Genomic DNA, 22,292 nt, shown 5'->3' on the forward strand with positions numbered 1-22,292 from the left:
AGGACGGCGCAAGGGGTTGGCTGAACAAGAGAGGCATCGCCGGCGAAGTTGGACGGGCGTGAAGCCGCGGTGTCGCGCGAAAAAGAAAGACAGCGAGAACGGAGGGAGGGCCGCGGAAAAGGGGGAGGGAAGAAGAATGAACATTGCTGGTTTAAGTCTCCTTATTCCTCTCTCCCTCAGCCGCATGGATTGGAATTTGGCAGCAAATTGGTGTGCCAAATGGTGGTAGATGGCGCGGCTAGGTGGCGCGGGTGCGGTTAGGTGGCGCGGTGGTGACGTCTAGGTCGTGCCGCGCACGCACAAAGGGAAGAAAGAGAGGGAATGGCCACGGGAGAGAAATGGTTTCGGGTCACAAAACGTTGGCACTTTCTGCTAACTATTTTCGCATGTGATTGAACATCGAACCCGTTCAATATACTCGTAACTTAGCACGGAAATTCAAACCCCATCGACTAAAGCATTTACCAACCTCGGTTGTCAAGTTTATCCATGCACGATATATCATCGTTATTAGTCAATTGAATGGCTAAATACTCAAGGACACTCGAGTTTGCTGAGTAGTGATCAGGATGTCACCGCAAAAGAAATCAAAAGGATTCTCATCTTGCGCCTTAAATGAAATGAGCGAACCCGAATTAGCGGTATAGTATTCCATGAGACCTGACAGTATGGTAGGAAGTAGGAAGATTCATATATATTTCTTTCGATCATACTAGCTATGATTCTTATAGTAATACCGAATGCGGGTATCTTAATGGGTTCGGGTCGGTTCGGGCCATCCGGGCACCCTCTCAGTCTCACCCACTCACGTTATGATCTTAAACCCTAAACCCTAATTTCCTCCTTCTCTCCCCTCTCTCTGCGCATCTTCTTCCAACGTTCCAGCTTCCGGACATCTCCACCGGCCTGCTGCCTCCGGCGAGCGGTCGTCGGAGATCGGAGCTCTTTCGATGTCCTGGGTTCGTCGGGTTCTTCCCCCACCGTAGCTCGGTCTCGCCTCCGACTCGCCGGTCGCGGACAGCCATGGCCGAGGATTTCGAGTTCGCCGATAATGTCCCTCCGCCGTCCGATCACATGGTGCGTGTCTCTCTCATTGTGTCGACAATCGGAAGTCTCGTGGTTCTGTTGATGGAATCTGGCAGATTTGTGCTATTCTGGTATAAATGTCTCGCCTTTCGAGTCATGTATGTGGGGGATTGGGCTTGCCTTCTGTTCTTTCGTCTTCTTTGTGGTGAATTTGCGACGGTGCTCGTTTTGGTTTCAATGCTGCGCTTCTTAGCTCTCTGTTTCTTGTCTGTTTTTGGCCGGCCGATGCATGCGTTTAAGCTGGATCAATTAGAGTAATCCATTGGGAAACACTTCTGGAGCTTGAGGAGTGGTGATTTTCCTTGGGTTAGACTTGTAGATGGACTCTTGATTTTGGAGTGTCTGTTGGTCTCTTCTTGAGGAGACGAATGAAATCCTATATCAGGAAGAGGGAAAGAGCCCAAGCAACTGTTATGTCGGGCAATATGTTTTGAAAGATCGGCAATACTATTCATGGTCTAAACAATTTATCTTTTCATTCTTGAGCCGAGTGATCTTCCATTTAGGTCGTATTTTTGAATTTGCATTCATATCTGAACATTAAACCTCATGGCCCTTCGTTTTGCTTTGGTTCTTCCACAAAATTGTAAATGTTTGTCCTTGAAGTTGATATCTGATGAGCATGGAACGAGAGTTTTTCTCAATTCAGAAGATTGATCTCTCTCTCTCTCTCGACTTTGCACCATTTCTGACGCTTTGGTGCTTAGGCATGCTGTGGAGAGAGAGGCAGGAACAAGAGCGTGAAAGACCAGAGAAATGAACCTTCTTGTTTTTTCTTAACATGTGGATAATATCTGTTTTTCACAATAATCCTAACCGTATATGGGCCACAATCAATTTTGGAAACCATACCATCAAGGAAAATAAATTCTGAGGATAATTTTATTGCATTAGATAACTCTTAAATTCTGGATATAAGAAAAAAAAGAGAGGAAAGAAACCCTAAAACCCGACCCGAGCCGTTTTTGGGTCGGGTTGTATGCTGTTCGGGTCGGTTGGGTCGGGTAGCATGGAGACCCGGCCCATTGACACCCCTAATTGTGATCATTGGCAATGCAATGATGTTTAAATGTTTTGTCCCCTTTTCTTAAATACGTGTGATGTTTGTATCATGACCAGTGAGATTTAACTTACCCACCACCTTTTCTTCAATGGTTATATCTTTGATGTAACTAACATTAACCTACTCTGGAGCTCATATCTCCGTTACTTTCTGGTGCAGGAGGACTCAGACGGATTGGAAACGCGAATTAAGAAATATCTGAGAGGTGATGGTGCTAATTTAGAGGTATGCTAGGTTGTGATTAGACTAAGTTTCATACTAAGCTGTCTGTTTTCTGTGTCTTGAAGAATTTTCTTTATCACAGGCTTTGCAAGACAAAAAATTGAGGGGCCAACTTACTGTTAGAGAAAAGTTATATGGAAAATCTGCAGAAGCAGCTGCCAAGGCAGAGAAGGTAAATGTTCTTGTATATGACGACAATTACCAGTTTGCTCACCAAACCACAAGAAGAAAAAGAAAAGGAAAAATCCTGTTAGTTTGTCTTCAACATTTAGTCAAAAGGTTCAGCCCAAGTTTCAAGAATGGCTTGAAGCCAGCCTTAGTTTCATCTTTGTGCTATTCCTTCTATGTAGTACACATGCTTTCCAATTTTTAAGTGATCGGCACTCCCTTGCACTTGTTGCTTGTGTGCATGGATTTTTTCAGCCCTGCTTTCCTACTGTGCGGGATTCCTGTAAGCTTGTCAATAGCTATCTTAGTTGGATGTTTGGTACAACGGCCCAACATCACCTACATCTTTAGAAAGGGATGTTGCAGCTTTTGGAAGCTGGATACTTCACAGTGCAACACTTTCATAGCTGTATGACCTCAAAGATACCAAACAGCGTCTGGGTATCGGATGGAAGTATGTCCTATGTAGTTGTTAACATGGTCTATCTGTTGTTCCAAGTTATTGACCTTTGTAGTAAAACTGAAAGTCGTGGACTTTTCCCCCTTGATGAGAGAAAATCAAAGTTTGATGTTTGTTTCTTGAGAGAAGCTACATAGTCTGTTTGGTGTAATAAAATAGCCATGCTGAAATTCTTTGTGATGTAGTTGTGTTGTGATGAACTGGTTGGCTGGAGCAACTTCCTAGAAATAGCTTTAAGGTGCTGCCTTTGCATGTCGTTGGAGCTTTGAGATATTTGCCAAAGATGTTGTAAAAGCTGAAACACCTGGTTGTAGCTACTATATCGAAGCATTATCAAACACCATCTTGGTGTGGATAGATGTGATTGACTTACTGGCTTTATCTGATATGCAAAAGTTTTTGCTGAAATGACTCTTTCACTGTACTTTGGGGTTTCAATGGAGTATTTGATTTTCCATGCGTCCTTTGAGCATTTCAATAAATGTTTCTCTTTTTAGTGGCTTATGCCGAGTGAGGGAGGCTATCTGGAGGCTGAAGGTATAGAAAAAACTTGGGGAATCAGGCAAGAATCAATTGCTCGTGAAGTTGATATATCTAGCTCAAGAAATCAGTATGACATCGTCTTACCAGGTTGGTATTAGTTGGCTGATGCTAGACAACAATACTGGTAGATATTGTTGCCTAGAAAGCACATTCTAAAGGGAACCTTCTGTAACCCTTAGAAGAATGTACGCAGCATTCCTTGATTGCCTGCAAACATATTCATCCGCATGGAATCGTGTATTGTATTGAATTCAAGCTGGCTCGATTATTTCCAAAGATGAAGATCTCTCTCTCTCTCTTTCTCTCTCTCTCTGATACACACAAATTTGGCCTTTTATGCGAACAACAGTCTCTTGTATTCACTGTTTTGATCATCTGATCTGTGAGGTATAGTTATGCGTTCATTTTTCAATTATATTGTGGCAATTCTATGCCTAAATCCTTGGTTGGGAATATTCCACTGCAAGGAGTTTTAACAGTCATTTCCTTTTTCCTTTTAAGTTTTGAATTCATGTTAAGAAATTACTCTTTATTTTTCACTTCAAGTAATAAATTAATTAATTCGCAGATCTTGGTCCCTACACTCTGGATTTCACCTGTAGTGGTCGGTATATGGCAGCAGCTGGACGCAAGGGCCACTTAGCTGTTGTTGACATGAAGAACTTGAGTCTGATTAAAGAAATTCAGGTATAAGGTGATTTGGGTGGCAAAGAAGGATTTCATTCGAGCTTATGAGAGACATCATCCCGCCATAACATGTCAGTTAGGATAATAATGAGATTAGTTGGCTGGAAAGTAAGCTGGAAAGGCATCTTGGGTGTTTTTGGGTTTCATTAGAATATTCATATAACGGGAGTATCATCTCCACTCAGTTTCAGTTTGACAATATTTAAATTATGGTTACATTTGGGAGTGATAAGGGAGAGTTGAGCTTGTAGCGGCAAATGTAGAAGCAACCGTTTATTGTTGAGAGGACATAATCTATATTATCTTTTGCTATACGAAATATTCCCTATCCACTAGATGGATTGAGTGGATAATTGGAGTAGTAACTGTGAGATTTGGTGGGACCACTGCCAACTGTTCTAAAAGCTTAAGCTATTAGATGAAGGCGTGGTTTAATATTTAATTATTCTAATACTCCCCCTTACGCTTAGTCTGGTCATTTTGCCTAGTATTAAGCGTGGACATATTTAACTGGGGAGGCAAATGGGGTCTGGAAAGATTTGAACTCAAGACCTCTTGTTCTGATACCATGTGAGATTTGGTTGGACCACTGTCAACTGTTCTAAAAGCTTGAGCTGTTAGATGAATGCGTGGTTTAATATTTAATTATTCTAACAGTAACAATAAAAATGAAAGCTAATCAAAAGAAAAGTTGGACTGAAATTTCCAAAAGGATCTATAGTGGAGGAAACTTTAGAAACCCTTTTGAACTAGAAATGCTTGATGATGCCAAGAAGGTAGTTAGCTTTCCCACCTTGTATAATGAACTCTTGGACCTGTTTGATTTGGTATTTTGTGCTTGTTGGATATCCTGAATGTCTCGAGTATCAAGAGCACTTAAACGATACTGAGAAGTATGGAGGGCACCACTTAAGTTTTGAACACACCATCAATCTTTGAGGCCGAAGTCTTGCAACCAAACTGAGATGTAGTGGACTCTATTTATTCACCATTAATCTATATTGAGCTTTTGAAATTGGGAGAATTGTTATAAAACTTAAATATCCAGGATTTTGAGGGTAAACCACTGCTTAGAGAATTGCTAAATAAGTAGCTGAATTCAGGCTTCATTGAAATATCTATGAAGTGTGAACAATATCATGGGATATAGATGATCTTGTTTCTTGGCATTGGTGTTTAATTCCCCCACATGGACAAATAAACTGATTTTCGTTGTTCTTGTTACTCAAAAATTGATAGGGACACTTTTGATTTGAATTGTCACGACATGTGCTTTGGATTGTTGTGGGACTGACTTGGATAACCATATTTTCTTTTTCAGGTTAGAGAAACAGTACGTGATGTCATCTTCTTGCATAACGAGCTCTTCTTTGCTGCAGCGCAGAAGAAGTACTCTCTCTCTCTCTCTCTCTCTCTCTCTCTAAAATAGAGAAGCATCTCTCTTTTGACTTAGCTTCAATCATCATCTAAACACTTTGCATACTAAATTTTGTGTGCGTGGTTATGATGGTTTCTGCATGGTTGTCCATGTAATATGATGCGTGTTCTGAAACTACTTTACAAAAATGTTTAGACACTCATTATACTCTGGCTCATTTGAAGTCTGACCTCGTGAACTTCTTGCTTTTATGAAATAATTTCCCATACTATTTAAAACTGGATGTTATCCAATCCATTCATCAACTGTTAGGTTCTCATCAATCTGCTGCACCCTGTACTTTGTGTGCAAAGCATAATATGTTCCCTATGCTTAGGAGAAAGTTGAAAGTTGAGCCCTCATTTGGAAACTTTTGTGAAGTGACTCTTTATATATTAATGAAGTTTGTCTAACTGCTGATTGATGAAGTGGGTTATGATTGCTCCCACCCAAAAAACAGTCAGGTGGTCGAATTACAAATTACCCACTTACAATAAATAGGGACATGTTTCAACCTTGTCTTTGTTATTCAAGTGAACCACCAAGCATTTTGTTGTTTATACATCTTAAATTGATACAGCAATTTATACTAAATGTATGGATATCCAAACTGGTAAGTAGACAATTGTGGTGAATGTGGGGTTAATTCTTCTCTTGGATTAAGATGATCTACTTTCAAGACTCATAATGACATGGTAAAAGACGCAGACGAAATTATAATGATGATTCATGGAAAATTAAAGTTGTCAACTCACCAGAATTACAGTGGTGAAGTTCTAGAATAATCGGAGTAATGTGTTGTCTCTTGTCCATTAAAATAAAGCAGTAAGCTGTTGTTTAATTGGTTTCAGTCAGGAAGATTTTGCAAATTTTGCAGCTTTTGGAAGAGCAACACATCTTATCATATGTATCTTCCTTGAACTTGGTAGGTACCCTTATATCTACAGCAGGGACGGTATCGAATTGCACTGTCTAAAGGTTTCTATTTTGTTTTCAAGTAATACCTAATATACATCTATCAACTTTTTGTGGCATTTATTGTTTTGATTAATAAATCAGTTACTCTCTTGTCATGTTTCGGATGACTTTCCTCTGTCCTTATCTATTGTTATTTGGGATTCGTTTTTTGCTAGTTAACACATTTAAAGGGCCTAGGAATTCCTAGAGTTGGTTCTTTCATGACACTGGATGAAAGATGTTCTGTGAGCATCCTGGTGGCACTTACATTTTCTGGCTGCCAAGTATCTCCATCACAATAGCTTTCCTTTTAGTACATGAGATCTTCGAGTATTTCTCCAGGTTCCTCTTGTACATGATATTGCCTTTTTGTCCGGTTCTTGTTCCTGTAAATATTACATTATTGTCATATGAAACTGGCCAATAATAGAAATCTTATTGATGAAATTCACTTACATTTAAATTCCTTTTTAAGGGCCGACTGATAATTACGGCGGAATCCCTGATAGTACAACCATAAGGAAAATGTTAAGAAATGCTCTAAGTCACTGGTTTAGAGGATGCTCTTAGGGCATTGGTAAGTACGTCAATGTTACTTTGAAAATGATAGGAGATTGTTTTTTGGCCTGTTCGGTTGTCTTGTGATACATGGAAACAGTATATGCATTCCCAATTGCACTTTTTGGTTCATCAATTATAATGTCCTGAGGACGCTCATAAACAGGATCATTTCTATAAAATTTCATCTGAAAAAGTAGCTTAAGTTTTGAAGTTATTCTCCAGTGGGTGACTCCTCTGTATTACTTAGTAACTTGACTACTGGCAAGTTTCCTATGGTTTTTACTGGCAAGTGTCTGTGCAACTCAATATTCCATTACACATCTCCTCTTGCTGTGTGCCAACAAAGTTGAAATCTCTACTTTCACATGAAAAATTTTCTTTTGTAACTTTGGACTATTGACTTTCTCAGAACGATCTTTAGTAGTGCTGACAATTTTGGATCTTGGAATAAAACTCTGGTTTTGCATTTTTGTAGGTCTTAGGTTATACAAATGATAAGCTACCTTTATATGCGTAGATGCAAAGTGGGAACGTATATATTCATAGAAATCTTTGAAAGAGCAAATAAACCATGGGGCTTCTAGGCTGGCTTCATATCTTTGTTTTTGTTGCAAATTTATAGAAAATTATCTAAAGACTACTGTGGATCAGTTTCATTCTAACTTTTCCATCTTTCAGGAACATGGAGCAGTGCTTAAGCTTCAATTTCTGAAAAACCATTTCCTCTTGGCATCCATAAATAAATTCGGCCAGCTTCATTATCAGGATGTTACGATGGGGGGGATGGTTGGCAACTTCCGGACTGGTTTAGGTCGAACAGATGTAATGCAGGTGAATCCCTTCAATGGGGTGGTTGCTTTGGGTCATTCAGGTGGGACGGTAACCATGTGGAAGCCCACCACTTCAGCTCCTCTCGTCAAGATGCTGTGTCATCGCGGCCCTGTATCAGCATTGGCATTCCATCCTAACGGCCATATCATGGCAACTTCTGGCAAGGAAAGGAAAATCAAAATATGGGATTTGAGAAAGTTCGAGGTTCTTCAAACTTTGCCTGGCCATGCGAACACCCTGGATTTCAGTCAGAAGGGTTTGCTTGCTGCTGCAACTGGTTCATTTGTGCAGATGTCGGGAAATTTCTCGGAATCTCAGAGCTACAGCAGATACATGACTCATTCCATGGCGAAAGGGTACCAGATAAAGAAACTATTGTTCCGTCCATATGAAGATGTCTTGGGCATAGCTCACTCTATGGGCTGGTCTTCTATTCTAATTCCGGGATCAGGAGAACCTAACTTTGATTCTTGGGTTGCAAATCCATTTGAAACATCTAAGCAGAGGAGAGAAAAGGAAGTGCGCTCTCTTCTTGACAAACTTCCTCCGGAGACCATCATGCTTGATCCATCAAAGATTGGCACGGTGAAGCCACCAAGTAGAAAACAGAAGCCTACCAAGCAGGAGAGAGAATCGGAGATGGAAGCCGCCGTTGCAGCCGTCAAGGACATGCCGATGAAGAAGAAAACAAAGGGGAGGAGCAAACCGAGTAAGAATGCAAAGAAGAAGCAAGAAATTATTGCGAGAACCAAGAGGCCTTTCTTGGAACCACAGATGAAAGAAGAGGAGGCATTATCTAGAAAGAAGCAAAAAACGAGCGAGGAAGCCGAACTGCCAAAGTCCTTGCAGAGATTTGCTTGGAGAAAAGCGACATGATCAACTTGCCTCCGATTTTTTAAGGTATATGTCCAGTGATGATGTAGCTCAAAATTTTGTTTTCTTTACCATTACAATGGTGTCCGGAGCAATAGTCCGGTTCTCTCCTTGTTTTTCATAGTCTGCCCTTTTAAGGCCTCGCTCTAGTTGGTGCCATGAGGCTTATTGACTCGATCAAAATCTGTTGGAGAGCATGATAATTTGCAGTGTCCGGCGGCGACAGGGAATGTTTCAGCAAATGGGTGAAAATGTTGGTATATGCATCATGGGCAAAGATCAAACACAGATTGGTTAACTGTGTAAAACTTGTCTTGTATTTTTTTTAATAAGTACATTAGAAGTCCTAAAATTTATCACGAAAGTGCAATTAAGTTCTTAAATTTTCAAAAAAATGCAATCAAGTCGTAAACCTTGTCGCAAAATTATAATTAAGTTCTAAAACTTTTAAAAAGTGATCCCCTCCCCGTATATTTTCACCTCCTATCCTTATCAAAGTTTAACACCATCTCAATAAATTCTCTCTCACTTTCGGTTTTCACTCATCCCTCTTCTCCTACTCCAAAACCCTAATCTCACCGTATCTCTGCGCAATTAAAAGGATTATGACATAATCTTCTCGACCCGAAGCCCATGACGACCGACAAATGAAAAATGACACAATCTTCTCGAGCCGAAGCCCATGACGAGCGACAAACGAAAAATGACATTAGGAAAAGAAAAATGGAAAGCCTCAAAAGGCAAAATGTACTTTTTTTTATATCTTTTTAATAATAATCAGGAGAAAAAAAGGAAGAATAACAAGCAGTGGAAAAAGAGAGAAAGGAGAAAAAAATCAGCCCGGCCCAAGAACCGAACCGGAGCCTCGGAGCCCCGGATCCGGGGCCCCCCCGGGGAGAGGGGGGGCCATGCGTTACCGACCCGATCCAAACCGTTGCTTCCTTGTCGGGACGCGCCACGTGTCGCCCCCCACGGCGCTCCGTGACCGCAACATTCACACACGAGCTCACCGGAAAAAATACAGAAAATAAAAAAAATTAAGGAAATATTAATAACTCCTGTGAAACACAGAGAAGACAGAAGAGAGAAGAGAGAGAGAGAGAGAGAGTTGTTTTTCTGTGTCATCACTTTCATCATCATCATCACACAGACACACAACACTTCAAATTCGTTCCCTTCGCACGAGATAACACACACACACACAAACCCCCCACAGAGAGAGAGAGAGACGCGGACAGAGCGACGCAGACCCCCGCAGCTTGACAAAAGGGTAAGCAGCTTCCAGACCCCCTCTCTCTCTCTCTCTGCAACCCTTTTCGTTACCTTGCTTGGGCTTTCTTTGGGTCGAGCCAGGTGTGTCGGGTGCGCGCGCGCGTGAGCCTTGCAGCTGAAAGGGGCGCGCTCTTCCTCTGTGTTGGGGTTCGGTGTTTCTGGGGGTTCGTGCGGCTGGCAGGGAGGCTTTTGGGGATGGCGGGCTCGGTGGAGAAGGACGAGGTGGTGTCGCTGGAGCTCCCCGCTCCCCCCGGCTGGACCAAGAAGGTGTCTCCGTCTCCCTCCCTTCCCCTCTCTCTCTCTCTTTCTCTCTGTCCGTCTCGGGCTTTCTTGCTTTCGGCTTCGGTGCTCCGTGTCGAAACCATGACGACATTTTTGACCCTTGACCATGTTCAAAGTTTCGATCTTTGCTTTGAATATTTGCAATTTTGTATGCGGAGACTTGGTTTGGGGTAGGTGGAAATTCGTTGGTCTCGCGAGTGGTTGGTGCGGAATTCGTGATTCGGGTATTAGGTGATGGGGGCTAGGGTTTCTGGAGCCCCCGCCGTGTTGTTCCGAAGAAGGCGTTTTGCCCGAGGAAATGCACGCCTCTGCAAATTGGCGCGGGAGTTGTTTGAGTCGTGCGCGTGTCTCTGGATTTTGTTGCTGCTGTGTTGTGGAAGAGGTTGGAATTAATTCTAGTGAGCTGTGACTTTCTAAATTTGTTACGAGACGCTAGGGTTTCTGGGATGGAACTGTGCTCTGTTGGCACTTATTTTTATTTCCTTCCTTTAGCTTTTGAGGCCTTAGTCTTGTTATTGTTTCCCGTCAACGTTTCTTTAGGGTAAGTGTTTCCTCAAACGTTTTGGTCCATGATTTTATCGAGACGGTGGGTTTTTTGCATTGCGAAAACAGGAAAATTTGCATCTAATGATGGTCCTCTGTTTCTTCCTTTCCTGTTCCCCCTTCTTTGGTTTTCTGGTAGAGGATTCAACTTGTGTTGTCTTTGGTTGGGAACTAAATGTTCTGTTCAAGTCTTGAACATCAGCTGTTTATTTTGTCAATCTGATGCACATGGGAAGCTACCTGATATTCTTTCTTTGGTCACTGGAAAGCTACTGTGTTGGCGGAAAGTGGCAGTGGTGTCATTTTTGTATTAGTAATGCCCAAAACGTACACAACAAAGGAATTGTGTCTACATTTTTGCCATTGTTTGAAACCCTAGGGTTTGCATTGAGACATCGTGTGGAGTCAAAGGTTTTTCAAATGACTACAGAAAGAATGGATTTTCTAACCAATCCTAAATTTTAGCCTTTGTTCCATGACCTGTGATTTGCATTCAGATCTAATGTCCGTTTATTTATAATAAAAAAAATGCTGTAAATTGAGTTGTGCAATGAAGCCTGATTGTGTAATGGTTATTTTCATGAAGTCCTACCATGTTGTGAAATCTGAACTGTTGGTTTTCATAATTACAAGCCTAAAGGTGTATTGATTTGGAAGCTTTGGATGGAAGTGACTCATGATTTTCTCATCATTTTTACAAGGGTGTTACTTGTAATTATCTTCTATTACATCAAGTGGGATTATCATGCCGACTCTATTCTTATAAAATTCTTGAGCTAGATGAATTGGGTTGATATCTCTTTCCTTTCTTTTGATTTTGAGTTGGGGGAGAAGAGTGAAAGCGAAAGGGGGATTTTTTTTGTTTAGTGGGTGTTGTGGGGGAGGCGGTAATGTTGAGGATATTACATTTTCTTTGAGTGACTTCTTAGAAAACATGTCTTCACCTCTTTTAGGTGCAAAACTAACTCAAATATTGGGCCTTTTAATATAGTTGTATTAGCTTTCCCATCATGCGCAAAAACTACTTGGTTTACGTGAAATTATTTTGACTGAGGCATTTGGAGTCCACATGTGTGTGGGTTCTGTACTTCCCTCTGATGGAGATTTTGTCAGTTCTCTATAATAACATCTTTATCTATTCCTTTTGATTTCGTGTCCTATAGTACTAAGGTGAGCGGTTTGTCCTGGTGTATTATTTGAAGAGCCTTGATCATCTTTGATTTTCAATGTTTGAAGTTGGAAGTGTAACAGGAATAGAATTGATTTCTACCTACTAGGATGAGCTTTTCTTAGTTCATAGAAGTATCAAGGAAATGGACAGATTTTTGGAGTGTATGACTGGCCTTATTGGAAAACTCAGGGGCAGTTTGGTTTTCAAGCAATGTTTTCAGAATTCGTTTCCACAGATAATGGACTGAAAAAAAAATTTCTTTTTCATTTCACTTTTCTTGAACGCATGTTGAGTTTGTGAAAAAGATAATTTTCTCAACAAGGATGAAAATTATTGATACATGTTTGTGCTTAGTTCTTCTCAAATCAAAAGATTTATGAAAAAGATAAAAGCATTTCTGGGAGAATTTTTTTTTTCCTTTCTTATTTGGTTGAGACAATTTGCACAAATATATACAAAATAGATGCACTAATAGCTTGACATCTACTTGGAAGTATATCATTGCAAAGTTCATCAAAAAGAAAAATTACCTCTGTGTGTATTTTTACATTAATACAATCTTGAAGATACGTATAAATGGCTTGCCAATGGTCCGCTTGCTGTGGCTTCTTATGGGTGCTTGAAACTGTTACGTTATCATGATGTCATATGGCCTCACCAGAAAAGAAATTCATGGTACCCTTGGTCTTCAAAGCTTTAGCTGCTCTATTTGGAGTTGGGAAAGGTGTGGTACCTGATTTGTGGCTGTTTGCTCTGTCAAACATTGCCTATTTCTTGATTTGTTTGGAGAGGTGATTCTCTGAAATTCTGGACGTTGAGATATTCGAGAAAGCAGAATATAAACTGAGGTGAAGAAGGGATATCTCTTGGTTATTCCTTGGAGCTATTGGCCAATATAGGACAGAGCATAAAGATCGAATATCTTTTCTCTGAAGCTTTTGTGGTATAAATAGATCAGAGAGTAATGAAGGAATAGATACTTGAATGGAGGTACCATTTTGGTTTAGTGAACTCTAGGCAATCATTTTATGAACATTGGAAACAAGAAAGCTGTCCGACAATTTTGAATCTCAAAATGAATAGCTTGAATGCAATGCTGCGTGGGTCTTCTATTGATCAAGGAAGCTGTTCTTCCTTAACCATATCGAGGCTAAAAGTTCAGCAATAAATTTTAGGCGGATATTCATATGAGTTTGTCCCCCGATCCTTTAATCGACAAAGTTGGTTTTGGGTGATTAACGGTTGGAGTCTGTTGGTTTGATAGATGTAATGGAGAAAGACAATATCTAGAAAGGTTTGAGATGTAATATATTTTTAAATATGATTTGCGAGAAATATAGCTGCTGGTGGTGCCTTTTTTGCAGCTAGTCCTTTATTCACAAAAGGGGAAGTCTCAATAGCATGTCACTATATGACCAGCTTTAGACTCCATCTCGGTTCAATATGGGAAATAGGAACCTGAACAAGTGAAGAGACTAGCTTTGACTCATTTTTAAGGTACATTTATTGTTTGAGATAGACTTTTATTGCATTTACATTTCGAAAAAGATCTGTCTTGCCTTTTCATTCACTGTTGCATGCGCCTCTAACCAGGGAATCAATTCTCATGAATAAAAAGATCATCCTACTAATGTGAATCTGTATTTAGTAAATATTAGGATGAAGGAAGTTGGTCGGTGCATTAGTGAAAATGGTCTCTTGTACTCGGCATATTTCAGATAACAAGGTGGAGGCTTCATAATCGTCAAGCTCTTTGAAACTAGTTACACGTGGACTGGCATATTAGTGAGGGTGAACCTTGGAGTTTGATTTCGAATGGGGGCAAATAGAAAACCTTTGGAATTGATTTCTAGTCTTGACTAGTAAATTTGTATATACTATGTAACAGGTTTTCTACTATTAGCTGTTTGTGGTCTAGGAGAAAAATCTGAACAGTGTAACAGAGATTTGAGCACTGTTTAGTTTTTAGGAACTCGGAACTGTCTGTGCCTGTGAAAGTTTAAGGATGAGACATAGGCAATAGGGACTTTTAGTTCACTTCAGTTGGTTTAAAGTGCAAAGTTGGCAGCTGGTGGAAAGTATTGAGTGAAGGAGTAACATGATCTGCTGAAGTGCTCCAAAGCGTGATAACATGCAAGCACTTGAGAACATACATTGATTAGACTGTGTTTTGTGCACTGCAAAATCACAGTAGATGCTGGCAGTTGCCTTACAGATGACATCCCTTTCTGCATGTGGAATAAGAACAATCGAATTGTTCGAGTTATGACATCCTAGTCCATTGTGGAATTATCTAGACTAAGGTTTCAATTTTTTAGTTGCTGGAGTATTATCTACTGTGGTCTATTCAAAAGTGTTTATGGTTAATCTGGATGCAGTTTGGCTTTTATGGGTTCAAGTTCACCAGTGCAGTGATGTAATACCTTATAGAGGAGAGCTGGATTTGTTTGACATGCCTTTGAAGTTATTGAATTAGTTTTAAGTAAATGATCAAGAACATAAGGATGATGGTAATCATCTTGTCAACTTATGTGAAGTTTAATAGTATGTGTGTTAGACCAAGGAAATGAGAACTACCCTCTTATTTTCTTTTCATGAGTTGGGTTTGAGAGAAAATGTGATAAAGAGCTGACCTTGATCAAGTTCTAGAAGGGTGGAGTACAGATTTAAGTGTTTGCCGTGGACATAGCACCTTTCTGATTCTAACTTTGGCTGCTTAGTAATGAACATTAAGAAGAAATGATGCAAAGCACGAGGAAGTTTATGGACAAGTTGGAAGAAATGTATGTGTTTTTGCATCTTCGGCAAGACAGACATTTGAAAGACAGAAGTCTACTCTTTTGCTTCACTTTTCTCCACTTAATATAGTTTCACTGTTTCTTGGAATTAGATCGTGTTGCCTCCCATACTCTATTTGCATCGGAAGAGGCGCATCTATGAGGGAAGATCTCTTCCCTCATAGAGAGGATTTTGTGCAAGTTGGACTCCTTCAAAAGTTCTGTTAGTGTACTGGGTTGAACTTGATGTTAACAGATATGATCAGATTTTGTCATATTGACATTCCTGTTAACCACCACCCAATATTTCTGATACGGGAGCATCAAGTTCTATTAAAAGACCATTTGATGTTTATGCAAGCAAAGGGAGATTTCAGCCATATCATGATCCAATGGGTTCCAATGAGGAGAAAGCGTTCAAGACAGAGTTTCTATATGTGAAGAATAAAGGCTCATCAACTGAATTAATTGCTGAAGGGTTGTTCCCAAAATTAAGTATGTTTACTAATATGAGTAGGTCTCCAGTTGAAGTTGGTTTTTTTAATTTGATGTTTCCTAGTTTAGTATTTCCTAGTTTAATGTTTCCTAATTTTACATTTCCAAACCGAATGTTTCCTAGTTTAGTGTCCCCTCTATAGATAAGAGGTGCACTCTCAGTTGTATGCATGCAGTTTCTTGAGTTGATAATATATGAGAAATTCTCTCAAGTGAGTGATTCCTTCAGTTCTTTATCCAATTCATTGGTGGTGAACCTTAAAGTTCCTTTTTCTTATGCTGGTGGAACTCTTTTATCCCAAAGTTCTTTTTCGCAAGCACATCAAACACTTCTGGACAGTGTAATTCGTTCAACAACTTCACCCAAACTCACCTTGCATCAATTTCTTGATTGATAATGGCTTAGTAATGGAATCATTTGATTGAGAAAACTCAAAATTTAAATGTTTGGATAAAAACCTCGAATACATTAGATCTACTAACCAGCCATTGTCTCTTCTTCTTCTTCAAAAACTCTCTTTTTTAGTTCTTTTCAACCTGTCATCAGCCCTTCTATGGAAAAGTGACATTTTCTTTTCACTGGAGGATCATGCAAACCACTCCCAAACTATCTACTTTGGCAGATGAATCTGCCTCATTTTTTACTGGGATCTTTCCTTTTTTTTTTTTCGTCGAGACCTGTCAAATCATCTTAATTTTGTCTGGAATCACATTTTTAAAATTTGTTGTCGACCTGGCATTAAGGTTATAGAAGATGCAATGACTTGATTTAATCATTATTCCTGGTTTGGTGTATTTTTGTTTTTCGGTCAGTTTTCTACCACTCCCAAATTTCCATATTATAACTTGTATTGCATGTGAGTATGAATCTTGAGTTGTTTCTGCTGTAAGAGTAGCTTTTTCCTCCCACTTGCTTTAGTGTATTTCCCTTTGAGCTAATTAACAGAACGTCATCGTGTTTGAATCGGTTACGAGAATTTAAAACGGAATCGGAAAATTGACACAGGAGGACACCAGCTTTAGTAGAGTCAAATTCAGAGTCTGTTGCACACACATCTGAAATGGAAACCTTTTAATGAGTTTAAAAGGGAATTGAAGTCGGTGTAGACAACTGAATGTCTCTCTCATATTTTCTGGGAACAATGCTGAATCTTGCTAAACAGATGATGGCAGCATGAGCTCAATTATGTAACTATTGAGTACCCTGAAGCCCCATCATTGTGAGGTCCCAAAGGATTTGAAGCTGGAAGTTACTCAATTGTTGTCAAGCTCTCGAAAAGTGTGTTTTTTTCTTTTTTTAGTTGAAAAGCTCTCAAAAGGTTAATATTCCCTTAGTTGGCTGGAAAACCTTTCAATTAGCCTTTGCATGTCTTGTAATAGGCAGCAGAGGAAGTGTCATTAGGAACTTAAACATACCATGCCTCCACATCTATGTTACCCATTTATATATACACGCTTCAGTGGAGAGGCAATATATGCTAATTCATATTTTAATGACTTGACCATTGTTGAGTGAGTTTTAGATCAATGCTTTCCCAGAACTTAAAATGTATTTTGGGTCAAAACATATGGTAGATCTGGACTCCGGAGCTGTGTGATCCCAGAGTGCCACTCAAGCTGGATGAAACACGATGAACGTTTGCAAAGCAGATTGAGAGTTGTATCTGCAAGCCTGGGCTGTTGAATGTTAATGTGTCCACAAATAAATTTAGCAGAGATGAGGCTGCTATGGTAATGCATTTTTAAGATTGGGACAGAATGAGACAATTTTGCTGCGACCTTGATCAAGAATAAGAAGAGGAGACCTTGGTTCAGACCTGTGGCGATTAAATTGCTCTGGGAAAAGAAATACAGTTCATGGGAGTGGTGAATAGGAGACCCGTGGAGCGATGTTAGATATCCAAAAGAAGGAAATAGGATTTATGGAACTAAGAGATAGAGGGTACTAAGTTGGGTGCAATGGCTTTAACGAACTGGTATAGCTGTAGACTCTCCGATTTGGAGTAGAAGGGTTAATGTTTTTTGGTGAGGCTGGATCTATCAATTATTGGGTCCTGTTTTTATCCGCAGATGAATGCATTCAACGCCTTAAAGAATATTTGACCTGTTTAGATTTAGGTTTGTGCTAATTTAATTCTGGAAAGGCTGTTCCTTTTTTTTTCTTTTACCATGGATTCAAGAGATCGTCTCTAGAACATGCATGGCATTTCTGCTGGTCAAATAATTTCTCTAGGATGTTTTAGAATTTGGTCCTGTAACTTACTTCTTTCAAGTAGCTTTAAGATAAGATGCTTTCCTTCTTGAGGGGTAGAGAGGTATAGTTTTTTTAATCTTATAATAATGTGATCGTCAGCATCTAATTTCATCGTCTACAAAGCATATTTTACCTTTATGCTGCCTTTTGAATGTCAGAATTTATTAAATTAGATTGTGTTATTGAAGTGCTAAGCACACAGTCTACACAATGCAAATGTGCTCTCTCTCTCGCTCTCTCTCTCTCTCTCTCTCTCTCTCTCTGGTATGAGGTTTATGCTTAGCATTCATTTTCTATGAGCATGATCTATATGTGGACCTCATCACTTTTTGACTCAGATCTGACTCTCCCTTTACTCTCATGTAAGATGTTCATGTTAAGCATTCATTTTATATGAGCATGATCTTGCATTTGGACCTCATCACTTCTTGACTCTATTTCCTTTTGTTTTGTCTGATGCAATGGTTGGTCTAATATCTGCAGTATTTGATCAAGAAAGGTGGGACTCCTAAGAAAAATGAGATTGTCTTCACTGCACCAACTGGAGATGAGATCACCAACCGGAAGCAATTGGATCAGTACCTCAAACAACACCCAGGTGGTCCAGCTATAACAGAGTTCGACTGGGGCACTGGTGAGACTCCTAGGAGATCAGCCAGAATCAGTGAGAAGGCAAAAGCAACTCCTTCGCCTGAAATTGAAAGCCCAAAGAAAAAAGCGAGGAGGACATCAGCTTCCAAGAAGGACAAGAAAGAAACTGCAGCTGCTCCTGAAGGGACTGAGGAGAAGAAAGAAGTTGACATGGCAAATGCCGAAAATACTGAAAAGGATATAGCTGAGACTGAAAAGGAAAAGGAAGCTCCTGAGGAAAATCAGGATGAGAATAAAGAAAGAGTTGAAGATGGTGATGTTAAGACTGTTCAAACTGAAGAGCCAACAGAGGGAGCCAATTCGGGCAAAGCTGAGGAAGCTAAGGAAAACAAGGCAGATGCTGTTGGATGTGATAAAGAAAATGAGAAAGCAGAAGATGTGGAGCTGAAGGAGAAGGTCAAGCAACCACAAGTTGAGACAGAGAAAGTGGATGGTCCTGGTGAAGTTAAAAAAGCAGAAGAAACTACTGGTGTGGACAAAATGGTTGATGGAGAAGAGAGGGATCAAATCAACCAGAGCGCTCCTGAACCTGAATCTGATATCAAGGAGAAAACAGCACCAAATGGAAGTGCTGACGACCCAAACAAGTTAGATGTTCACGAGATGGGCAAAAAGGTGGATGGCGAAGCGATCGAGAATGGAAACCGTGGAAGCGGACCTGGAGAGGTTGTGGCTTGAGACTTGAGAGCCTTCTGTGATTATTAGTCTGTTTAGGCCGCTTCTCTTTCCTTTAGGTTTGTGGGTACTTTTGAAATGACTGTAGTTTGATGGTGTAGCTATCTGATTGGTTCTGTACACAATCACAGATTAGGTCTCTGTAGTTACTCTAATGTCGTATCGTGTAATGACTACTGTAACATTATGGTGTCGGATGTCGACAATGTTATGTAGCTATGTATCCAATAAGTCTTATGTACGAACTTGTTATTCTCGAGGGTACTAAATTTGTCGTGCTGATTGGTGCAATCAACTTATATTAGCTTTGGTATCTTATGGGTTCCATAGATGTTGGACAAAAGATGCCAAAAAGCCGATTACAGATTGTTTTGAAGAACTAATACAGATACAGGTTTGACGTGAGATGATCCTCTATGCTTCTACTAACAAGGAAATCATGGCGCAAGCTTTCAGATTAAGGACATACGAGCACGAGTAGCATTTGTGGCATTCATGATTGATCAAGGTTGCATGCACCCGTCTAATAAAAGGTCTTAGAAGTTTCGCCATGAATTATATGAAGCAGAAGCAGAGAGTAACATCAAGGCTAAAACTAGGAGAAACTTATTGTATTTAAAGTACAATGAAGCAAGAATTTGAGGTACTTTTCAATGTGCGAAACAATGCTCAAATTGAATGGGCAACAACTTGTCGGCAAGGATGATAGCCGAGATATCTAATGCAGGAGAAAGAAAATTTCTTGAAGGGGAAGTAAAATGAAAATTGAAAAATCGTCGTCGTTTCTATAGTCCTTTGAGCACTTCGACGAGCCCTGTTAAGGTTGTCCATCTCTCAAAAGCGCTAGCTGATGTGATGAAAGCGACTTTGGAAGATTCAATGTCATTCCTTGTGACTGCAAATTGATGTGATATGACCAATGTAAACATCAGAACTTCAATGATAATTTTGGACTATTTTGGTGTTGCATGCTCAAAAACTATATCCACATAAACACAAACTATAACACAAGTAGAAAATAAAACACAAATTCATCAAACAGGTGGAGTTGATTCCAGGACAAGGAACATTATACCTGATGAAATTAATGAAGCTAGCGATGAATTAAATGTGTCCACCTCAGTCTTTTCTTCAGGACTTGAAGTCAGCTGCGGAAAATCATTAAGAAAGATTGAGATTGAAGCAAGATGAAAAGGAAAGAAAGGACTTTTTATAATTCCTATTTCTGTCACAGCTTTTATCAGCAAGTACACTGACATTGTGGCAGTGTTTGGTCAATGAACGTAGAATGAAAGAAAACTAGTTTTGATTGGGATCAGTCATTCATCACATGGCAGTTAAAGTGGAGAGAAACAGCAGTTGCCGATCAGTTAGCCTGCAACTGCTGCAAAATAACTAACCTTCGTGAGTGCAAGGTTGGCCTTCTGGAGCCATTCTGTCTCCGTGCTTCCTCCGAGAACTGAACTTGCCGCTGGTAGGTTGTTGTTATCTATGGCTTGTCCTACTTCACTCAGTTTGTACACAAGATCTTGCAAATATCCTGCAAGACATTTCATCCTCAGATTATTTGTGCGTGCAGTATAACAAGGGAAACACCAAATGCAAGGAAAGTGTTGTTAAAAGAACCAGAAAAAACACGTTAATTACATTATATTATCCTGACATGTTGCCCCAAAAACTAATGTTTGACCTGATATGATTATAACACAATGCAAGAACCTGCAAAATATATCGAATTGCGCAAGTTTTGGATGACATTATACAGTTGTTAGCAGAAAAAAAGATCGAAGTTATTCACGGTCCTTAAATTCCATAGCAGAGATGCATTGACCACCAAATTGAATCATTAGCTACTTATATAAAACAAAGAATAAGTGCGACTTCGAACGTAAGACTTCCCATATCTCAGCTAAATCACGAGCCATTGGATTCAAGTATATGTATTCCCCGACTTCAATAAAAGGAAGTCAGTTGTGCAACAGAGCACAAAATTTCATGACAAACCAAGACGCTTGACATTTTAAGAGGAAACAGATTCAGCTTACGACTAGGACCACAGGATTTTATCCAGTTGAAACTTCTGTTACGCTTCAAGTCAAAACATGATCCTTGTAGCTGACCAGCGTATGATTCCTCCAATTCCATTTTGAAAATTTAAACTATCATGCGACCATTAATTTAAATGGGTCGCAGAATATCCAATCCAATATGCACTAAAACACCGAGAGCATCACTGGGTCTATCTCAATCAATGCACTCCCATCACATTTTCTTGAGAACACAGCAGAGTTTGAAAGTGAGAAGACCAAACCCTTCTCTGTTTTGGATGAATTGATGATCCCTTGCCTCTCCAGCCTCTTCTTCCTGTCCTTCTTCACCTTCTCCAGGAGCTCCACATCATCATCAGCCTCAAGGATAGCTGCATTGGCACCGCCCAGTTTCTCTCTCCCTTCCAAAGAGAACAGGAATGTGGTGGTGATGAAAGAAATGGCAAGGCCTCTCCTGCTCACCGTTGCAATGGGGGTATCACTAAATGCCTTGCAGACAGTGATCCTGCTCCTCAACTGGTTCTTGTGTGGACTAAATGCAGTTGGTGACAGTGAAGAAGATGAAGAAGAGGAAGAGGAAGAGCAGGAGAGGAACAGGGGATTTGCAGTGGGAAGAAATGAGGCTGCCATTCTGCTCCCACCATCTTCTTTTGCTTAAATTTTCCGGTAGCTTTTAGTGAGAAACTTGAGGCATTGGCCAGTTTGGAGCCTTCAGAGGATAAGGTTTGCTGGATTCTGTTATCTGATCCAGTCATTCCGCAACTCAACTTGGGCATTTGGGTCATTTCTAGCACGAGAAACCAGCAGTTCTAAACCACAAAATCTGACTCCCTTCTTGTTTCAGACAGAGAACTAAGACTCGCTGACTATCACCACACTCAGCGCATTTTCTTAAGACCCGCATGGGCTTTTTTATGCCTCAAGAATGACGAGAGTTCTCGAGCTCGAGATAGATTCAACTTCCTGAGGCCACCCAATAAGAGCCACAGATTTGTGTTGACTTTTATAATCATCTGGTCTGATTAGGGTTGGAAATATCGTGTGCAGAGGGAGACCGGTGGACCAACACCACGGCTCTGAGCAGCACCTTCAGCCAAGAAAAGAAGAAGTCTGTCTGAAAGTGTTGGGCAACCCTTATCAATGGACGAGTTCACGCCAGACTAGTTCATGCTTAACCCTAACTCGCTCACCATTATTTCAAAATACACATGCAAATCACTGAATTATAATCCCATGCATATATCTAGGTCTAGGTG

The 22,292-nt window shown here is 40.1% G+C and overlaps 3 protein-coding genes and 1 long non-coding RNA gene across 6 annotated transcripts; 3 read left to right on the plus strand and 1 right to left on the minus strand.

Moving 5' to 3' along the window:
* Window positions 1–766: 766 nt before the first annotated feature.
* On the plus strand, window positions 767–9,051 carry LOC115691220 (probable U3 small nucleolar RNA-associated protein 7). 3 transcript variants are annotated; one of them, XM_030617805.2, is made up of 8 exons: window positions 767–1,077; window positions 2,309–2,374; window positions 2,454–2,543; window positions 3,497–3,629; window positions 4,111–4,229; window positions 5,551–5,618; window positions 6,576–6,624; window positions 7,843–9,051. In XM_030617805.2, the coding sequence occupies exons 1-8, from the start codon at window positions 1,024–1,026 to the stop codon at window positions 8,869–8,871; spliced, it is 1,608 nt and encodes a 535-aa protein (XP_030473665.1). In that variant the 5' UTR covers window positions 767–1,023; the 3' UTR covers window positions 8,872–9,051. The 3 variants fall into 3 exon arrangements, with proteins under 3 accessions (XP_030473665.1, XP_056162236.1, XP_056162237.1); XM_056306261.1 differs by having other exon boundaries at window positions 768–1,077; window positions 7,930–9,051; XM_056306262.1 differs by lacking the exons at window positions 3,497–3,629; window positions 4,111–4,229 and having other exon boundaries at window positions 768–1,077.
* A 1,172-nt stretch (window positions 9,052–10,223) lies between these two features.
* On the plus strand, window positions 10,224–19,229 carry LOC115691222 (methyl-CpG-binding domain-containing protein 11). The gene is made up of 2 exons (XM_056306228.1): window positions 10,224–10,407; window positions 18,146–19,229. The coding sequence occupies exons 1-2, from the start codon at window positions 10,336–10,338 to the stop codon at window positions 18,989–18,991; spliced, it is 918 nt and encodes a 305-aa protein (XP_056162203.1). The 5' UTR covers window positions 10,224–10,335; the 3' UTR covers window positions 18,992–19,229.
* LOC130136144 (uncharacterized) lies at window positions 10,418–15,913 on the plus strand. The gene is made up of 2 exons (XR_008815171.1): window positions 10,418–13,633; window positions 13,795–15,913. It is a non-coding gene; the product is annotated as an uncharacterized LOC130136144 (long non-coding RNA).
* A 332-nt stretch (window positions 19,230–19,561) lies between the features above and the next one.
* On the minus strand, window positions 19,562–21,802 carry LOC115691223 (thylakoid lumenal 16.5 kDa protein, chloroplastic). The gene is made up of 4 exons (XM_030617809.2): window positions 21,300–21,802; window positions 20,389–20,528; window positions 20,064–20,136; window positions 19,562–19,883 (listed from the first exon to the last, which is right to left on the minus strand). The coding sequence occupies exons 1-4, from the start codon at window positions 21,664–21,666 to the stop codon at window positions 19,774–19,776; spliced, it is 690 nt and encodes a 229-aa protein (XP_030473669.1). The 5' UTR covers window positions 21,667–21,802; the 3' UTR covers window positions 19,562–19,773.
* Window positions 21,803–22,292: the final 490 nt, after the last annotated feature.

The sequence above is a fragment of the Syzygium oleosum genome, unplaced genomic scaffold (genome assembly GCF_021117445.2).
Source record: "Syzygium oleosum isolate NSW1041296 unplaced genomic scaffold, Sole_v2.1 Sole_v2.42, whole genome shotgun sequence".
NCBI lineage: Eukaryota > Viridiplantae > Streptophyta > Magnoliopsida > Myrtales > Myrtaceae > Syzygium > Syzygium oleosum.

Excerpts from the sequence above, each read along its gene's own strand:
- LOC115691220 (XM_030617805.2), top strand. The coding sequence starts at position 1,024 with ATGGCCGAGGATTTCGAGTTCGCCGATAATGTCCCTCCGCCGTCCGAT. Across the intron at positions 2,544-3,496 it reads CAGCTGCCAAGGCAGAGAAG|TGGCTTATGCCGAGTGAGGG; the intron begins GTAAATGTTCTT and ends TTCTCTTTTTAG. Across the intron at positions 3,630-4,110 it reads GTATGACATCGTCTTACCAG|ATCTTGGTCCCTACACTCTG; the intron begins GTTGGTATTAGT and ends ATTAATTCGCAG.
- LOC115691223 (XM_030617809.2), bottom strand. The coding sequence starts at position 21,666 with ATGGCAGCCTCATTTCTTCCCACTGCAAATCCCCTGTTCCTCTCCTGC. Across the intron at positions 20,137-20,388 it reads CCAACCTTGCACTCACGAAG|CTGACTTCAAGTCCTGAAGA; the intron begins GTTAGTTATTTT and ends GATTTTCCGCAG. Across the intron at positions 19,884-20,063 it reads AGCTTCATTAATTTCATCAG|TCACAAGGAATGACATTGAA; the intron begins GTATAATGTTCC and ends ATCAATTTGCAG.
- LOC115691222 (XM_056306228.1), top strand. The coding sequence starts at position 10,336 with ATGGCGGGCTCGGTGGAGAAGGACGAGGTGGTGTCGCTGGAGCTCCCC. Across the intron at positions 10,408-18,145 it reads CCCCCGGCTGGACCAAGAAG|TATTTGATCAAGAAAGGTGG; the intron begins GTGTCTCCGTCT and ends TAATATCTGCAG.